At 42.2% G+C, this 18,951-nt stretch overlaps 1 protein-coding gene across 1 annotated transcript in view; it reads right to left on the minus strand.

The window, feature by feature from the left end:
* The window catches only part of NCAM2 (neural cell adhesion molecule 2), a 270,479-nt gene extending 265,125 nt beyond the window's left edge, over nt 1–5,354 (minus strand). The window contains exon 1 of the mRNA XM_032679671.1: nt 5,202–5,354. Within this exon, the coding sequence (XP_032535562.1) occupies nt 5,202–5,253 (52 nt within the window). The 5' untranslated portion in view covers nt 5,254–5,354. The remainder of the gene's footprint in view (nt 1–5,201) is intronic.
* Nucleotides 5,355–18,951: the final 13,597 nt, after the last annotated feature.

Consider the following 18,951-nt stretch of genomic DNA (forward strand, 5'->3'; position numbering starts at 1 on the left):
CTACAGCAGAACGAATCATAAAATGTCTTCTCTGATTAATGATATCATCAGTCAAGAGATAAAGTAAAAATTCAGCCACGTAACAAATATAAAAGCCTTGATACCCTTATTTTTGAGGACATCCCATTCAAGATATCGCATAACGCAAGACATCTCAAGAGTATCTTACTTCATTAAATTAACTCTTTTTATTTTCCTGATATCCTTTAAAAAGACACACAAATCCATACAAGCACAGTATTAAAAGAAATGGAGCTACAAAAGCAATAAAAAAGATTTTACTAAAGAATGCAGATTTATTTCACTGAAGCTGGACAACCAGAGATTCTTGAGGTAACAGCAAGTAGTGCTCTGAATGGTCTATTTAATATTAAAAATTATTCTGATTTAAACTAGTTACCAAAAATTGCATATTCTACTTAAATACCCAAACTAGAAAGCAATTAAACACACTAAGGGGGAAACCTAATTACTAGGTCAGAATTAGGTCATGATTAATTGCTTAGATCAAAATAAAAAGTAATGATAAGATATAACAGATACCAATAGGCCTGGAACTAGTCTATCAGAGCCTCCAGACTTGAGTATGTCAGGATACAAGCAAGTTTTCCCTCCCATCTCTCCTATTTCTGAATTACAAGAGACATCAAAAATAAGATTCAAATGACCTGTGACACGTAGAACTTCAGGATACACTTCATCAAGTATATTGCCCTTATATTACAAAGCAAATATGAGTGCTAAAAAGACAAACAAAAAACTAAGTAGGACATCTGACATTAGTTGATATAAACTATTTAAAATATGTATACCAGATATTATCCAGATTCTTTACCTGAAGAAATCTATATACCACTCTTTCAAGAATAAATTTTCAACTCTCAGACACAAATTAGTGTAGTTAAAACGTGTTTCCCAAAATGTCATATTAACTTGACTCAATTCTGCTGGAATCAAATGGCGTGTGCTGAATGTAACTGGGGGGATTACTGGAGTAAACTGAAAGAAAATCAGTAAGGAAACATGAATCACTTGGAAAAGGTGCCTCAAAGTAAAGGTCAATGAAAGGGCAAACAAATACAGTATTTGTTCTCAATATACTTGTAGAAGGTGGCCATGAAAGGTAAATCCTACATAAATTCAACCTAACAATCCAGTAACATTTCCATAGATAAGAAAAATTAGTTAACTAAATAAATATGTGTTGTGCTGTAAGAGAAAAAGTCCAAATTATGCTATTCAACCTCTTAGAAAAGACATTAAAGCTTTATGTCTATGCCCTTATCATTCATATATTTCATGATTTAGAGCCATTGCAAATGATAAAAATATCTCTATTTTGACTGGGACTGCATGAAACAAAGCTCTCTACACTATTTCTCAACTATCTATTCTGAAGGCAGTCTTTCAGAACACCTCATCAGTCAAGGTTTATTTTCAGGCAGATATTTTGAATCTCATATTCACCTGAAGAGGAGTAACATAGCCTAAAACAGAAAAATCGAGCATTCATTTTTTGTCTGATTAGTTTGTTTGTTTTTGAAGGGTGAAAAGGAAAAGGGAGGAGAGTAGATGTATCTTAATCTTTATGCAGTTGTATAAATCAACTGTAGCAGAAACCAATGGCTAGTTGAAGTCTCAGGATATGTTTCAGATTTCAGTATACAATCAGAATAAAATATTAGTTCCACTTAATGCAGTGGAGAAACTCACTGATTTCAGAAATTCCAAATTTCATGGATTCAGTATGCAAAAAGTAGAAAGAGGCAGGATTCCAGACTGCACTGTGGTGAGTAAAGACACACAGGCTGGCATCTCCCTTGGGGGATGTTCCTTATTAACAAACAGTCCCTTATAAGCACTTGTAAAAAGAAACTCTTCAGGAAAAAACAAGAAGCAGCTCAGTATCAAAGCAGTGAAAAGAGGAGACTTGAAGCACAATGACCAAACAAGTACTCACTCCTCTGAATCTCCTGGATGAGCACAAAATAGCTTAAATTCTACAAGCAAAACATTTTCTACCACCAAAATTTGCTAACATAAAGAAATGTATATTATGCAGAGTGATAAAAGAAATAGGATTCTGCAATCTGGGAAGATGTCCATTTCATCCACTTTTAGTCAGTGTCCCCAGACACTGGTAAAAACCAGTGAAGCTTTTTCTTTTGAGTGCTGCATCACTACATGTCTTAAAAGGCAGATTTCGAAAGTGGAGCATGATTTTTTTTGTTAGTTTGGGGTACGGGGGGGTGGTGGTGCATCTATGTGCGTATTTTGTTTCTTTTTTTTAATCAAAGCAAAGCTAATTAAATTTGAGCCTTCACACTGGATGAATTGTCTGGACAGCTTTGAAAGGTTCAGGAAAAAAATACTTCTGTTTCAGCGTAATAACGTTGTCAATTAAAGTTCTCCCTTGCCACGAAATTAGGAAAGGGAAAATTTGGCCCTGGTTGATAATTATGACATTCATAAGCTCTTAACTTTAGGCATTGGGGGAGGGGGTGGCTGTCTGCTACTTGTTTTCAAACTGCTCTGATTTTCTAGAATGGAACAAATACAGCACCGTTCCCTCTTTCCAATCCTGAACACCAGCATTTCCCAAAGAAAAAGCTTCAGCCGTTCTTCATAAAATCTACTGCAGTTCCATTCTTCAAAATATAAACCCTCAACCTAAGACTATGGATGTTTCCAAAGCAAATGAGCCATATCTAGTTCCTGGCTTTTTCCTGATGATCCACACTATTTCTATTTAACATAAAAAAGTCATAATCATCACTTAATACTTGCATAATAATGCTTTTCTTAAAAACAAACCAACAAAATAACCCTCACAAACACCACAATCTCCAGTTGATGATGTAAGTGTTCCCCACTACTGCATTCCCACAAAAAAGATAAATCCCAAGAGTTTTAAGAATAGCCTCAAATTATTTGATTCACTTAGTTCTCTAGAATACCTCAAGGATGTATTGAAAATAATAATAAAAAAAAAATACAGTAAGTCCCTCACCACGATCATACTTATTAAAATTAATAACACCCCTCCCATCACTGTAGGATTTTCCTCTCTCCTAGCAACCTAAATGTGGATATTTTCCATATGCAGATGTTCTCCCACTCCCATTTACTATGCCCTGCTGTGGATCGAAGCTGCATGTTTCTGCTTTTTCTACAGCCAGTTAAAGAATCTCACTCTTCCCCTGCCAGTACAATCCATTCCCTCTAGTTAAAAAAAAAAAATAAATAAATTAAGCTGTTTCTTTAAACTGAGAGCAATAGCAACTTACTATCAATATGAGATTTATTCAGATTTCCTCCTCTTCTTTTCATCCCCCCTCGTATCTACCCTCCTATAATTTTTAAAATTCGGCTTAATATAATTTCACTCCATTGTTTATCTCCTAACATTTGTGATAGTAAGATAGCAAAACTATGCAATCCTCCTACACTGCAGCGATCACACTTCACGAAGTAGCTTTCCACCGTTGGAGGAGGCACAGAGCACATCTCTACGCACGTTATTACACCCAGGTAGATCAACGCAAAGCCTGGAGGAAGCTTTCCCGTTCTCCTCCTCTGCCATCCCAGCCCTGGCTGTGCTGGAAAGCCTCCGGACCTGTTTCTGGATGGCTGCTCACCGGGAGACACTTCAGAGCGCACCCCGGGGTGGCAAAAGCACGGAAGCGTTTCTGGAGAAACTGAGAGCATCTGGTGTCTCCTTGCTACTTATCAACGAGAGGAAACACCTGGGCGGTGCGAGCTTCAGCTGTGAATACACCGAAGGCCACCTTCACAGCTGCAGCCTTAATACCTCAAGGCATAACCCCCGCCCCTTCCTCAAGCGCAACAGATCTCTCTGCCCCTTCCCAAGACACCGTGTAGGGTCTGGGTGACACGTGCAGCCCCTGGCTAACACAACCAGCCCCCGGGTGACCCATCCACCCCCCGAGTGACCCATCCAGCTCCCTCCCACCCATCCCCGGTCCCGCCGCGCCCCGTCCCGGGCTCTGCCCGGCGCGGCCGTGGAGCTCTGCCGCCCTCTGGCGCCCGGCGGCGGCACCGCGGCCCGGGGCCGGTCCCGCTGGCACCCAGCTGGGGGTTCGGGCGGGTTTCACTTCTCCCCTAGAACCTCCTTAGGAAGGCGGGCCGCCGCCCACCCCCCCCAGGTGCGGCGAATCAGTCTCGCACCGGGCACCTGGCGCGGGGGCAGCGGGGCCAGGGGCAGCCCCGCGCGGGCACCGGGAACTTGCCCGAACAGTTTTCCAAACACGGCGGTGGTCATCCCTCACCGAGGGGCTGTGCCCCTCCCGACGGCCCTTCCCCGCCCCGTCTCCTCGAGGAGCACAAATCCGCGAGTAGTCGCGCAGGGGACATCCAAAAAAAAAAAAAACCCAAAGCAAATAAATGAATAGATATGTAGATGTTTCAGCCCTCCCCCAAAAAAACAAGCCCAAAACGCGCGGCCGCAGCGCAATCCCCGAGTCCGCGTTGTACACACACACACGCATATATACACGCACGTACATATGCAAAGAGCGAACCGTGCCCGGAGGCGCCAGCCCAGCGCGCTCTGTCCCCGCACACCCCTGCCCCCGCCGCGTTATTCCACGGCACAAGGGCTCCGCACCCGCGCACAGCCCTGGCATCGCCCAGCCCCGCGCCGGGGGGGCTCGGTGTCCCGGCAGAGCGCCGGGAAGGGTCTTCGGGAGAGGAGGAACCCCGACAGGCAGACTTCAGGTCAGGTTTCTCACGGGCTCTACCGCCAGCACTTCTCCCTGCTCCAAAAAACGGAGCCCGCGCTACCTTCCCCGAGAGCAGATGCGGATTTTAAGGCACGGTCCCTGGAAGATACATTTTTTAGAGTCGCTCCATCTCCCTCCCACATTTATCACGCAAGAAAAAAAAAGGGGCGAAACCCCATGCAAAGCAGCTAAGTACACTTAGCACCTTCCAGCTTTTTTTTTTTCCCTCTTTTTCCTCATAAATGACACCTCTTGAAGACTTAAAAAAAGGTGGGCGACGAAACAAGTTTTAGGTCCTTCTTAATTTGCTTCCAGGATAATGCATTGCTTTTTTTTTTTTTTCTCCATTTCTCTGCCGTTAATCTGAGCGAGCGGACAGCACAGGTAAGAATAATAATTAATTTAGGGGAAAAAAAAAAAAAAAAAGAAGAAGGCGGCAAAAGGCGGCCCCGCTCCTACCTTGCCCGCCACTGAGGAGCAATCCGAGCAGGTAGAGAGGCAGGAGGCTCATGTTCAGGAGCTCGCGCCGGTGGACAGTTCCAAGTTGGAGGATGCTCGGCCAGCCCAGGCAAACCCTGCCGCTGCCGCCGCCCGCACAGCCCCGCACCCGCGGAGCGCCGCTCGCCAAGTGACGGCCGCGCCTCCCCGCGCCGCGCTATATCGGCGGGGCCGCGCCGCCGCGCAGGGGGCGGGCGCTCGGCGGGGCCGCCCGATCCCTCCGCCGCACTCGCTGCTCTACCACACCGACGGGCGGCAGCGCCGAGATTCCTCCGCCGCTCTCGGAGGCGGCAGCAGGCTCGGAGCATCCTTCTCTGCATCCCTCCCTGCGTCCCACCCTGCATCCTTCCCTGCATCCCCCCCCCCCCCCGCATCCCCTCCTGCATCCCCTCCTGCATCCCTCCCTGCATCCCCCCCATGGCATCTCTCCCCTGCATCCCTGCCCGCCAGTCCGCAGCCCCCCGGCAGGGTAAGGCTGCTCCCCCACCGCTTCGCCACCGCGGCCCCTCGGAGCCCGCTGAGAAAGGACACAGCCTACACCGGAGAGGCGGCGGCTTTGACGGAGAATCCCGCCGGGAAGACCCCAGCATCCCGGGCCGGGAGAGACCGGGAGCAGCGCTTCGGCTGCACGCGCAAAGGGGAGACGCGTCCGGGGACTTGGAGTGTCCCTGGCATTCCCTTTCCCTTCGGGAGCGGCCGGCCCGCAGCCTTCCCGGTGCCCCGCTCCGCCTGCCCGCGGTGGGAAGCGGGACCGCCGCGTAGGGGTGCGACTGTAACTAATCCCCCGGCGGGTTTGTGCTTGTTCATTCAGCTGTCTAAGAATTCACTTGGTTGGGCTCCTGTTATTAGTCCAGAGGGGGAAAAATACTTCTGCTATTCACGGCTGCGTGAAATAAAACCGATAAAAATAAATTGCTTACCGTTTTGATGCCTCGGTGCTGTCTCGCTGAGGATCTTGCACTGTAGGGAAAAAGAAAAAACAACCCACAGCATGAATAAAGAGGTGGTTTTTTGTCCAGCTTAACTTTGAAGAGGGATTTTTTTTTTTTTTGAGGGTGTTAATTAAGCTATAGTCTCCAAAAAGCAGTTTCCATAAATCTGTCACCTTACCACCTGTATGATACATGGAAGGAGATGGAAGTGGATCTATATTAATGTGAAGCAGCAGTGACAGTAGTTAATAAAGGATCAATCCAAATTAACACAACAGTAGTATTTTTCCCAACCCTTCCTTTGCCCTTTTCAAGAGGATTTGGGGAGGGGGAGGGAGATGTGAAGTCCCTTTGCAGCAAACTGATATGAATGAAATGATGGGTATCTTCCACTTGACTCTCTGCACAGTAGTCTTACAAAACTATGAAATATAGGAATGAGGAATTATGGAGTCTGAACTTTGTGGGAAGAACAAGATAGGTGATATAACCCAAAGTCTTTCCCAGAGGATGATGTTTTAGGACACTGGGGAGCATGTACAGAAAATGTTGGTAGAGGGGAGGCTGAGAGCTTTGTGCCTTTAGCTGGTTAATCTGTGCGACATAAATGAGAACTGTATTGCTTGTCTACACACCACATGGTCCCGCTCTGAAACTAAAGATTTTTGTAACCTACTAGAAAAAGAAGTGGGAATTGAACTGCTGTTCCTCACAGAGTTCTGGAAATCCAAAATATGGCAGCTTCAGCAAAAGTTTATGGGTAAGAACTGGATTTGTACTTAGAAGCTGCTTTGCTCCTGAATGTCATGAAAGCTGTTTGATTGCAGGAACCTTTGACAGGGGCCTTCAGTGTAAGTTCAGGAAAGCATGACAGAGGAAGTTTTTGGTAGAGTTTTCCCAGGTAAGAAGTTTCCATCAGCCCTAGTACCCAACTACATAAATAGACATCATTAATAAGTTAATACAGTAAGATGATTAGAACAAATATTAGATAAAAACCTTGAAAAGAAATATGGACCTTACTGGAACAAAACACGAGAAGCCTTCACTATGAAGTGGATAGGATGCCAAATTTATCAAATTTATGTTTGGTTTTAATGTTTTGGAGCATTTCCATCCAGCAAAAGTGGAATAAATGGAGAAAATATAAACAGTGTTAATACATAAAATCAAATAGCGTGTACACATACCTTAACATCTATTACAGTCTGCTTTAGTTAAGGGCCAGAAGCACCTTGATCTGCAGAGGTGCACAGGTGCAAGGAATGACACCCAGGTACAGCAGATGCCCCCCCACCACACAATGCAGAAGCAAGTAGGAAGTTTCTTGCTCCACAAGAACTAAACGTAATAGAAAGAATACCACTATTTGCTTATTTTAAATCCTGATTATGACAAAAATTTCACCAATGTCAGATCTGAGTGGCTAGTTCTTGCTCCTTTGAAGTGGAATGAGGATGCTCTGCTTCCAAACAGGATTCCTTACCCTGAGAAGTCTGCCTGATCACTTGTCTGCAGCAATCAGCAGAGCCCACCATGTAGACTGTCCATGCTCCATTGCTACAGGATTTGGAGAAGTCTATTTTCAGTCCAGCTTCTCTAGGAAAAGAGGAACATGCTCTTCACTGCTCTGGTTTGCTCACCAGTAGACATGTATCTCAAAGGACTTGGTCACATATACCACCTAAAAGGTATATGGAGATCCTGAAACCACTCAGTGGAAGGACAGAGAAGGGAGGAAAGGAAAGGACAAAGCAAGTAAGTATGCAGGGCTTCATTGTTCCTGCTGGTTATGGAACAACTCATTTGTTACAGAAGAAAGATCTGTAAAAAAGTGTCTCTCAGTGAACCACAACAGCAAATCCTTTTGAGGTCACACAAACAGGGATTGGAAATAGGGCTCAATTTTCTGCCATCTGTATCTATGTGACTCTTGGTGTTCGTGACCACGCGTTACATGAACCAAAAGATGAGCTCTTCCAAGTGCTGTAAAACACTAATTGGTATCAATAACAACACACCTGTAAGTATTTGCCATTCTTTGGCTAACCACATTTTTCTTTAAAGAGTGTGCTGTTTGCTGGGGGGAAGCGTGAGATGAAGTTTAATGGCTGTACTTAAGACTAGGGAAATAGAAAACATGATTTCTGGATAGTATCACATGTATAACAAATATGCTGACAGAAAACAAACACATTTTCATGCTATGTAAGTTTTAAAAGTAAGACCAGAAATAAACTCCAGTGATTATCCTATGTGAACTGGTAAGAGGTGCAGCATCAGGAGGTATAATAATCATTCTGCTGGGGCAATTATTTCAAAGGTGAGGAAGTCAACTTTGATAGGTTCTCAAAGCAATTAAAATGCAACTCTAGTGAGTGGAAAGTCTTGCCAGAAGTATCTCAGGGGAAAAGAAGGGAAAATATTATCTAATGTTACACACGTTTGATTAGTACCTTGGACCTTTTGGGGATACCACAGGCAGAATCGAAGTGGATACATCTGTAAGTTCCCTGTCTTTCACACAGTAGGCTCTAGCTTTCACAACTGTGCTATCATATGCAGCTTTTCTCCCACAAAGATTTACTACTGTGAAGTTAGCAAAAAACCAGCAAGAATTTATTTTCCCCCATGTTCCTTACTTGTTTTGCTCAGTGAGATTGTTTATACAGTAGTCTATCCACTCACATGAATAAAAGTGGCAGAATTAGGCTCTGGCAACAGAACCATTTTAAGCTCTCATCACTGCACTTGAGTCAGTTTAGAAGAACTGAGGATCTGTAAACTTGCTATGACTGAACTCGTCAAGAAACATCTCCATGGTGGTTTTGCAAAGATTACTTTATTTTTAGATTGATTGATGATAGCACGTTCAATGCAAATGTAATTAAATATAGAACTGAAATCTTGGTGATGATTTGATAATGGATATTTATACTGAAATACATGTTTTCCTATGGACACCCAGGTTGCCAAGAGATCCAGCTGGATTTGCTTACATGTCTTACAGAAACTGAAATGTTAAGAGAGTACCTTAAAATTAACTGAGAATTTTAGGGGAACTTATGGTAATGGCACAGTTACAAAAAAAAAACCCAAAAAACCAAAAACCAAAAACCAAAAAAACAGTAAAAAAGCACATGGAGAGATCATATGTCTGGAAATAACTGGTGAAAAGCTCTAAGGAAATGGGCATGTCCTAGAGCAATTATCAAATATTTTGGGGGACAGGAATGGAGTGATGAAAGGAAAAGAGAAAAGACAAAATACCTCTTCTTTCTAGCACAGTATGTTGCCCATGCAGGAAAATGCCTTCTGCAGACAGTGTAATTTTCAGAGGTGCTCATGGACCAAATTGCTGATCATCTCCAAAGTGAGTAATTATCCCAAATAGGATGCTTTCCTATGAAAACGGAAAACACAATTAAAGTGGCATTAAGATAAATTATACAACAGTGAACAACAGCATTATTGTGGTGAGGAAATGATGCACAATAAACAAAAGAGTTTCATAAATGTTTACACCACTATTACATTTCAAGTTCTTAACATCTCATAGAGACTTTCATAAAGATCTAAAATTACTATCTTTTTGGATAAACATTTTATGAGAAAGAGGCAAACCCATTGATTCCACTCTGTTTCAAGTCACTTTAAATAAGAAGTCTCCTTTCTGCTAGAGAAACTTAAAACAATCTTGAAATTATTCAGCTTCTAAAAAGAGACTCACAGATTTTGTGTAGGGAGGATAATTCTCCATATCATTTCTGGAACTGAATAATGACAAGGGCATGTGTAAAATAATTTTGTCCAGGTAAAGATGACTGCCTAATTTTTGAAGATAGCAAGGTTGCTTGAAGTACAGTGTGCTAATTTGGTTACAATATAAAACATTGTGCTGACAAAAGAAATCAATAAACTGAATTTATATGTCTGAAGAAAGCGTTGTACACGCCTGTGTCTGGTGCAGCAAAAGTAGCATTTGAGAGATGAGACAAGTTAACTTGTCTGAATTCTAGAGACAGGTTTCCATATGATCCAGGTTGTCACATTTCTAGATGTGACTCTATTCCTCTTCTCAGATCAGTCACTCAAAAAACATGAACTCTCAACAGTTATTATCCCATCACTGTAAGCTACAGATATTTGGGCAGGATTATGGACACATTAATTATTTTACCTGGGAATGATACTACCAGTCCTAAGATGCTGCAGCTGGCTCAAACATAGCTGCCTACATATTCAACCACATGGCAGTGGTGTACTTGACCTCTTTTATGGGTACTTACAAACAGTCTCATACACCCTTTTTTCATAGTAGCTCCCTTCTTTCCTATTGGTTTATTTCATACAATTTCCAGAGCAAAGATGCCTTTTTTTTCCTTTCTTTTTTTTTTTTTTTTTCCTGAGAGTATTGTGGATGCTACCAAACACTGTTTCATAAATTACTACATTTCCTTAAGTCATTGGAATGGTCACCTTCATGCCTGGCAAGTGTAAACACCTGCTTTTGGTTACTGACATCCCACCAGACATTTGTTACCATCTCTTAGATAAAACTATTCCTCCATGAACCATATATACCAGATCATGCAAGTACTAGTATCTGCTTTTGTGCAATATCAGTTAATTTAATTGAAGGGACCTTCAAGAACATTTTATTACTGCAGCACTGAAGAAGAGACAACATGATTTGCTGGCCTCAGCCAGAATGTGCAGAAGTTATTTCAGCATGTGGAATAGCAAAGAACGGTTGCTACATGCTGAAAATTTGAAGAGCAGTTGTTTTTAAAGTGGTTGTGTGTGCAAAACACAGACCTTTCTCAGCTGCTGTTCTGTGACTGTGAAACTTGTTCCCTGCAGTGCTTTGAATCACGATGAATTTCAGAGACATGTGGAACAAAATGTAAATCACACTTATTGAGCCATCCATAGTTTCATTAACAGCAAAGGCTAAAAACATACAAAACTGCAGACCAAAGAGAGGTGATCTATAGAATGTAAAACTAGACATAAAGGACCAGAGGCTGGACATGACCCAACCATGTGCACTCGCAGTCCAGAAACCCCCCGTGTCCTGGGCTGCACCCAAAGCAGTGTGGGCAGCAGGGGAGGGAGGGGATTCTGCCCCTCTGCTCTGCTCTGCTGAGACCCCACCTGCAGTGCTGCCTCCAGCTCTGGGGTCCCCAGCACAGGGGACCTCTTAGAGTGAGTCCAGAGGAGGCCACCAAGATGATTAGAGGGATGGAATTTCCTTTCCTGCAAGGAAAGGCTGAGAGAATTGGGATTGTTTATCCTGGAAAAGAAAAGGCATTGGAGTGACACAGTACATGAAGGGAGCCGACAAGAAAGATGAAGAGAGACTATTTACAAGAGCCTGGAATGACAGGACAAGGGGGAATGGTTTCAAATTGAAAGAGAGTAGGTTTAAGTTTGATATCAGGAAGAAATTCTTCCTTGTGAGGGTGGTGAAGCCTTGGCACAGGTTGTCCAGGGAAGTTGTGGCTGCCCCATCCTTGGAATTGTTCAAAGTCAGGTTGGATGGAGCTCTGAGCAACCTGGTCTAGTAGAAAGGTTGTTCCTGTCCATGGCAGGAGAGTTGGAACTAAATTATCTTTAAGGTTCTTTCCAACCCAGGCCATTCTGTGATTCTGTGAAATGTGGTGTATATTTCAAGTCTTGCCCACATTAGAGTGTCTGGCATTCAGAGCTATCTGACTACCCCAATCCACATCAATGTCACAGTTTTCACTGGAACTGGGTAGTTGTGGACTTATAAGTGAGCAAGGACTGTTAACAGTCAGTGAAACCTTTATGGAGTACCTAGAAATAAGCCTTTATTTATAATGCATAAATGAGACTGGGGGAAAGGGAATACATAATTTTGAGTATATTCATTTTACCAAGTGATAAAAGCTCTGTCCATAGCTCCAGTTCTCAACATGGTCATGATGAAAGTGCTCAGCTGTGATTTCAGGAAAAGATTAACAAATAAATAATCACAGAAAATTCAGAAGAATGTATTCAAGACTATTATGAACGCATTCAACCTAAACCCCGCAGTTTATACCCACACTTATATTTTAATTTAATTTCAGACTTACAACTTCAGGAGTTCTTATTCACATGGAGACATTCGCTCCTTTAATGAGGTGTCCTGAGCTCTTGACATCTTCTAGCATATTGATACAGCAAGCAGTTTCAAAGGTCAACCATATCGGTTAGACAAAATTTTCTTTCATTAGTTTTACATCTGAAGATTTTTCAAAGATAAGAGTGCTCAGTTTGGTTTCTCTAGAAGCTGTATTATAAGAATAAACATTCTCCTGTATCTTTTCTAAATGGGGCAATCCAAATTTATTCAGCTCGCCTGCTTTTTTTCCTGTCTTTCTAATATGTTTTTCATTATCCTTCTGTATCTGTTACAACTCGTAGTAAAGCAAGGAATTCAGCACAGTACTACAAATGAGAACAAACTCCTGATTTATAGTGAATTATTTTTACACCCAGAGATAGCGGGGGTTTTTCATAGACACTGCCTTGATCACCTTTCAACTGACTTCAAACCAGAGTGTAATATGGCACATACCTTCCACAACTTAAAAAAAAAATAAATAAAAAACCAAATTGTCCTTATGTAAAAATTTTAAATACATCTGTGAGATCCTTAAGTAGAACAGAAACCTCCTTTTTCACTGCTCTCTTGTTCAGAATTTCAATATAAATAATAAATGTTTTCTAATAAATAACCATTGGAGCAGGCAAATGTCAGGATGTTATGACATTTTTCTTAAAAAAGCGGGGAACAATCTTGTATTGTTAAGCAAATCTATGTTATGCAAAGTACATAGAAACATAAAATAGGATTTTTCTTTGGAGATACCAACCATAGGTTGTTTTTGGCCATTCAAAATTTATATTTTTTTTTACATAAATTAACAGACTATGGTATACCAAGAATGATAGTTATGGACCAGTAAATATTGTAGGGCACTAAAAATTATTCAGACAAGGAAAAGCTCACTTGAAAAGATATCTAACTTAAAATAGGGAAGCAAACAACCAACATTACACACATTGCTGAGAAACATACCGAAATTAAACTTTTCTAAATAATAAGGGTTGGGTTTGCAACACATTTGCTTTTGCCTTTTTAATTTTAATTTTCTTCTGTGTAGATGTATTTATAATTAAATAATAAGGAATGAAGAATGAAAAATAGATTTTGAAAGAGAATTTTCATATCAACTTCAACAGAGTTAAAATTTGAATGCATTTTTTAAAATTACATGAATAATTAATTTAAAATGTTTGTTTGGGAGCCATTGCACTTGGGAACTTTATCACATGGGGAAACATGTTCCTTGGATCTGTATGTGACAAGCTGAAAACTTGGGAAAAATCAACTTGGGAAAAAAACCCTATAAAATATATGAAGATCTAACTTTTCCTGCCTCTTTCATGTGAGTAGACCTCAACCTTCTCAGAGCCTAAGAAAGCATAAATCTCTTTGTACTGAAATACTGGCAAAATGAGGTCCTCAAAGACTGAGTTTCCAGATGATTCAGTTCCTGTTTTCAGGCATACATGATGTCTATGCATGTATTCAGGCTCTTTAAACTTGGACCATTCAACACTTTTAGTTTATTTATGCCCCAGAAGAGCTGGAAGCACAGTAAATGAGATCAATACTCAGAATTAAGCTCAGGTCATCCTTCTGGCAGTCTCTGCTGTAACTTAGGCCCAGCATTAAACAATATTTTCAAAGTTACAAGAAATCTCTCTTAAAACTTCATAAGTAGGAGCCTACGAGTTCTATGTACATTCTTTGAAAACAAAACATTTTAAAATCTCACAATTGTCACAGACAAAGCACGATGCTGCAGAATATTTACATTACTGCAGGAGAAGCAAGATCATCAGGGAAAACAAGCTAAGAAATACTTTTTTTGCAGCAACTGTGCCAATAACACTGATGAAATCATCAGTTATATTTTTGACAAGCAATAGAAATCAGTGTACTGTATGTATTGTTGTGCTGACTTGTACTTCACAGGAAAAAGAAAGGGTAGCAGATTGGGAAAGATCAATATTTGTCAGAAGAAGAGTTAGAAAGGAAAATATTACATAAGGGATAAATAAAAATATTATTTTTAATTTTTTTTCTTCAGGATTTTCTGTTTGTTTGTTAAATTCAGGCACTCAGCAGAACATAACCAAAACCTGTAGAAAGAATCCAAAACTGGTTTAGAACTGGATTGTTCCCTTTGTTCACAGGATTACAGGGGATCCAGAGAAAGAACAATGTATTGAGTGAGTCCAACACAGGGCCATGAGGATTAAGGGCTTGGAGTATCCAATACACAAGGTGAGGCTGAGAAAAATGGGAATATTCAGCCTGGAGAGGGAATTTTTTGGGGGAGGATTTTATCAATGTGTAAAAAATATGTGATGGAGCACAGGAAAGAAGATGAAGCCAGACTCTTCTCAGTGCTGCCAAGTGACAGGGCAAGAGACAACGGGCACAAATTGACATACAGGAAGCACTGTCTAAAATTAAGATAAACCTCTTACTTGGGGATGGTTTCCCACAGAGGTTGTTGAGTCTCTATCCTTGGAGAAACTCAGAAGTTGACTGACTATGGTACTGGTCAACCTGCTTGCTGACCCTGCCTGAGAAGGGGTGTTGGACTAGAGGGGCTGAAGAGGTGCCTTCCTGCCTCAGCCCTTTTGTGTTTATGTGACTCTGTTGTATGACTCCCGAGCTGCAAGAGAAATAATCATTTAAATTATTCTGTAGTATTTTCCTTTCTCTCAGCGTCCTGGTTGCCCTCAAGAACATTTCCTCCTATTGAGTGATTTCTATGATGTCACAGAGAGCAGCCAGAGAGGGTGTTAAGAGGTGTTCATGGGTTTTCATTTACATTAGTTGCCAACTAAATCTCTACTCAAAAACATTTAAGCAATGGCAACATGAAAGTATTTCTTCCTTTTTTTTCTTCTTAATAGCTTCCTTGTTGTGAAATTTCAAGCAGTCATAAATAATGATTAGTATGAACTCCTGAGTTGCATTTTATATGCGTGATGAATTTAAATAATAATAGTAATTATTAATAAGCTCCAGGAAAACTCATAATCATTAAAAAAAAAAAAAAGAACTAGTAAAAGAGAACAAATACTCTTTGATTCAGGAAAATCGTACTATGTGTTGAAAATGTCACTTAAAAAAATTACCCTTAAGAGCTCAGGCTGTCTGCAGGTCCAGTAGTAAAATAATTTTGGAGAGCCTTACGGAGAATTATGACATAGTAGAATCACTACTAATTAACTTTGTTTGCTCTCATCAGATGTTTCCAACCAAAGTAATGGTTAAGCCCAATTTTAGGAGTAGGGTAATCAGCTTTATCCTGTATTATATATGCTACTACACAATAAAACTCTTTCAGGATGATTCTTTGATAAGAGCTAATACACTCAGTTTTGCCCCTTGATGCTCATATCTTGGTCTGTTTTCATGAATCCTGTGTGCTATCCTTCCATTTTCTCTCTTTCCTTTTTTTTTTATTTTTTAATACTCTTTAAATGAGTTCATAGAATCATAGAATCAACCAGGTTGCAAAAGACCTCTGAGACCATCAAGTCCAACCTTTGATCCAACACCGCTGTGGTTACTAGACCATGTCATTAAGTGCCACATCCAGTATCATCTTAAAAACCTCCAGGGATGGTGAATCTACCGCCTCCCTGGGCAGCCCATTCCAATGTCTGATTACTCCTTCTGTAAAAAATTTCTTCCTAATATCCAACCTAAACCTCCCCTGGCACAGCTTAAGGCCATGCCCTCTTGTCCTACTGCTGGTTACCTGAGAGAAGAGACCAACTCCCACCTGGCTACAACCTCCTGTCAGGGAGTTGTAGAGAGTGATGAGGTCTCCCCTGAGCCTCCTCTTCTCCAGGCTGAACAACTCCAGCTCCCTCAGCCTCTCCTCATAGGACTTGTGCTCCTGTCCCTTCCCCAACCTTGTTGCTCTTCTCTGGACCTGCTCCAGCACCTCAATATCCTTCCTGAACTGAGGGGCCCAGAACTGGACACAGCACTCCAGGTGTGGCCTCACCAGTGCTGAGTACAGGGGAAGAATCACTTCCCTGGTCCTGCTGGCCACACTGTTCCTGATCCAGGTCAGGATGCCGTTGGCCCTCTTGGCCACCTGGGCACACTGCTGGCTCATGTTCAGCCTCCTGTCAACCCAAACTCCCAGGTTCCTCTCTGCCTGGTTGCTCTCCAGCCACTCTGTGCCCAGCCTGTAGCACTGCAGGGGGTTGTTGTGACCAAAGTGCAGGACCCGGCACTGGCCTTGTTGAACCTCATCCCGCTGGAATCAGCCCAAATCTCCAGCCTGTCCAGGTCCCTCTGCAGAGCCCTCCTGCCTTCCAGCTGATCGACACTTCCCCCCAATTTGGTGTCATCTGCAAATTTGCTAATGGTGGACTCAATCCCCTCATCTAGATCATGAATAAAGATATTAAACAGAACTGGGCCCAATACTGATCCCTCGGGGTCACCACTAGCGACCGGATCCCAACTGGATGCATCCCCGTTCCCCACCACTCTCTGGGCCCGGCCCTCCAGCCAGTTCCTAACCCAGCACAGAGTTCCCCTGTTCAAGCCATGGGCTGCAGCTTTTCCAGGAGTATGCTGTGGGAGACGGTGCCAAAGGCTTTGCTGAAGTCCAGGTAGACACATCCACAGCCTTCCCCTCATCCACCAGGTGGGTCACCTGATCATAAAAGGAGATCAGGTTGGTCAGACAGGACCTGCCCTTCCTAAACCCGTGCTGGCTGGGTCTGATCCCTTGTCCATGCCGTAGGTGCTGGGTGATTGCTCTTAGGATGATCTGCTCCATAACCTTGCTGGGAACTGAGGTCAGGCTGATAGGCCTGTAGTTTCCTGGGTCCTCCTTCTGGCCCTTTTTGTGGATGGGTGTGACATTCAGCAACTTCCAATCATCTGTGACCTCCCCAGTGAGCCAGGACTGTTGGTAGATGATGGCGAGAGACTTGGCGAGCTCTTCTGCCAGCTCCCTCATCATCCTAGGAGTTGCTAATAGTTCACTTGGTATTCTCCTTTAATAATCCTTATTCTATTTCTATTGCCTTAGCATACTTTGATACCCATAAATATAAAAATATAGTTTACCTACTATTTATGATTGAAGTCTATGATTGCTCTTTATTTTTATATTTCTGCAGATCGAGTTTTGGCCAGACCTTCACATAAGCCGGGTACTCAAAATATTTTTCTGCCTGAAGTTACAATCCACATGGTTATGGAACTGGAACATGCTTTCTGATGGCCTGAGGATGCAAGTAATATGTTTTTACTCTTCGTTACAAGAACACAGTCAGCTTGTTGAACTGACATGTATAGGATATGGCATGGTGATGCACAGCACAGCTTTAGTTCACATGCTGGGGTAGACCTTTAGTATAAGAAAAGACAAAAAGAATTCTAGAAATATTAATTGGCCACAATGTTAACATTTGTCATGGTGTTTTAATAAATATGTCATTTACCAGAATCTTAGTGCATATGACTTGAAGCCAAACTTTCTACTTCTCACATGTCATTTATTTATACTGTCTCAAAAATTACAAACCTGACAGACAGTAATACATGATCCAGTGACACTGAACCTTTCCTGATTATTTACTGTTCTTTCTTGCAGCATTTCTACCTGGGATTCATTGAATCATAGAATCACAGAATGGTTTGGGTTGGAAGTGACCTTAAAGATCATCTCGTTCTCACACCCCTGGCATTGACAGGGACACCACTCATTAGAGACTAGCTTGCTCAGAGTTACATCCATCGTAGCATTGGACACTTTCAGGGATGGGGTAAACACAACTTCTCTGGGTAATGTGTTCCAGAGCCTCACCACCCTCAAAGTAAAGAGGGTTTTTTTTTTCTAATATCTAATCTAAATCTACTCTTTCAGTTTGAAGCCATTTCCCCTTGTCCCATCACTATTTCGTGAAACTATTTTGGATCCCTCTTTTGATTGCTGTCTAAGTGGGATTTGAAAATGCAATATCTGGATTTTTATTTCTGTGATCAAGCAAAATATCCTGTGATGTTCAATGTGATTTTTCTTATTCTCAGTGAATTTAAGATTTGCAGTGCCTTTTGCTAGATAATCCTTCCATGAAAGTTAACAGAGCAGCCATTCTCTGAGGACTCATCAATGGTTAGAAGCCTTTTGAAGGAAAAGAGAGGGAGATTTTCCTTTTGCTTTGGCTTTAACACACCAAAGATTTACATTGGTGTGTTACTGAGACTCCAATGTAAAATAGTCATAGAATGATAGAAAATCCTGAGTTGTAAGAGACCCACTGGATCATCAAAGTCCAACCTGTGGTATTGCACAGGACCATCCCCAAGAGTCACACCATGTGCCTCAGAGTATCATCCAAACGCTTCTTGAACTCTGTCAGGCTTGGTGCTGTGGCCACTCCCCCGGGAGCCTGTTCCAGTGCCCAACCACCCTCTGGGAGAAGAACCTTTTCCTGATATCCAACCTAAACCTCCCCTGACACAACTTCAGGTCATTCCCTTGGGTTCTGTCACTGGTCACCCCAGAGAAGAGATCAGTGCCTGCCCCTCCTCTTCCCCTCACGAGGAAGTTGTAACTGCAATGAGATCTCCCCTGAGTCTCCTCCTCCAGCTGAACAGACCAAGTGCCCTCAGCCAATCCTCACATGGCTTCCCCTCAAGGCCC

The sequence above is a fragment of the Chiroxiphia lanceolata genome, chromosome 2, assembly GCF_009829145.1.
Source record: "Chiroxiphia lanceolata isolate bChiLan1 chromosome 2, bChiLan1.pri, whole genome shotgun sequence".
NCBI classification, from domain to species: Eukaryota; Metazoa; Chordata; class Aves; order Passeriformes; family Pipridae; genus Chiroxiphia; species Chiroxiphia lanceolata.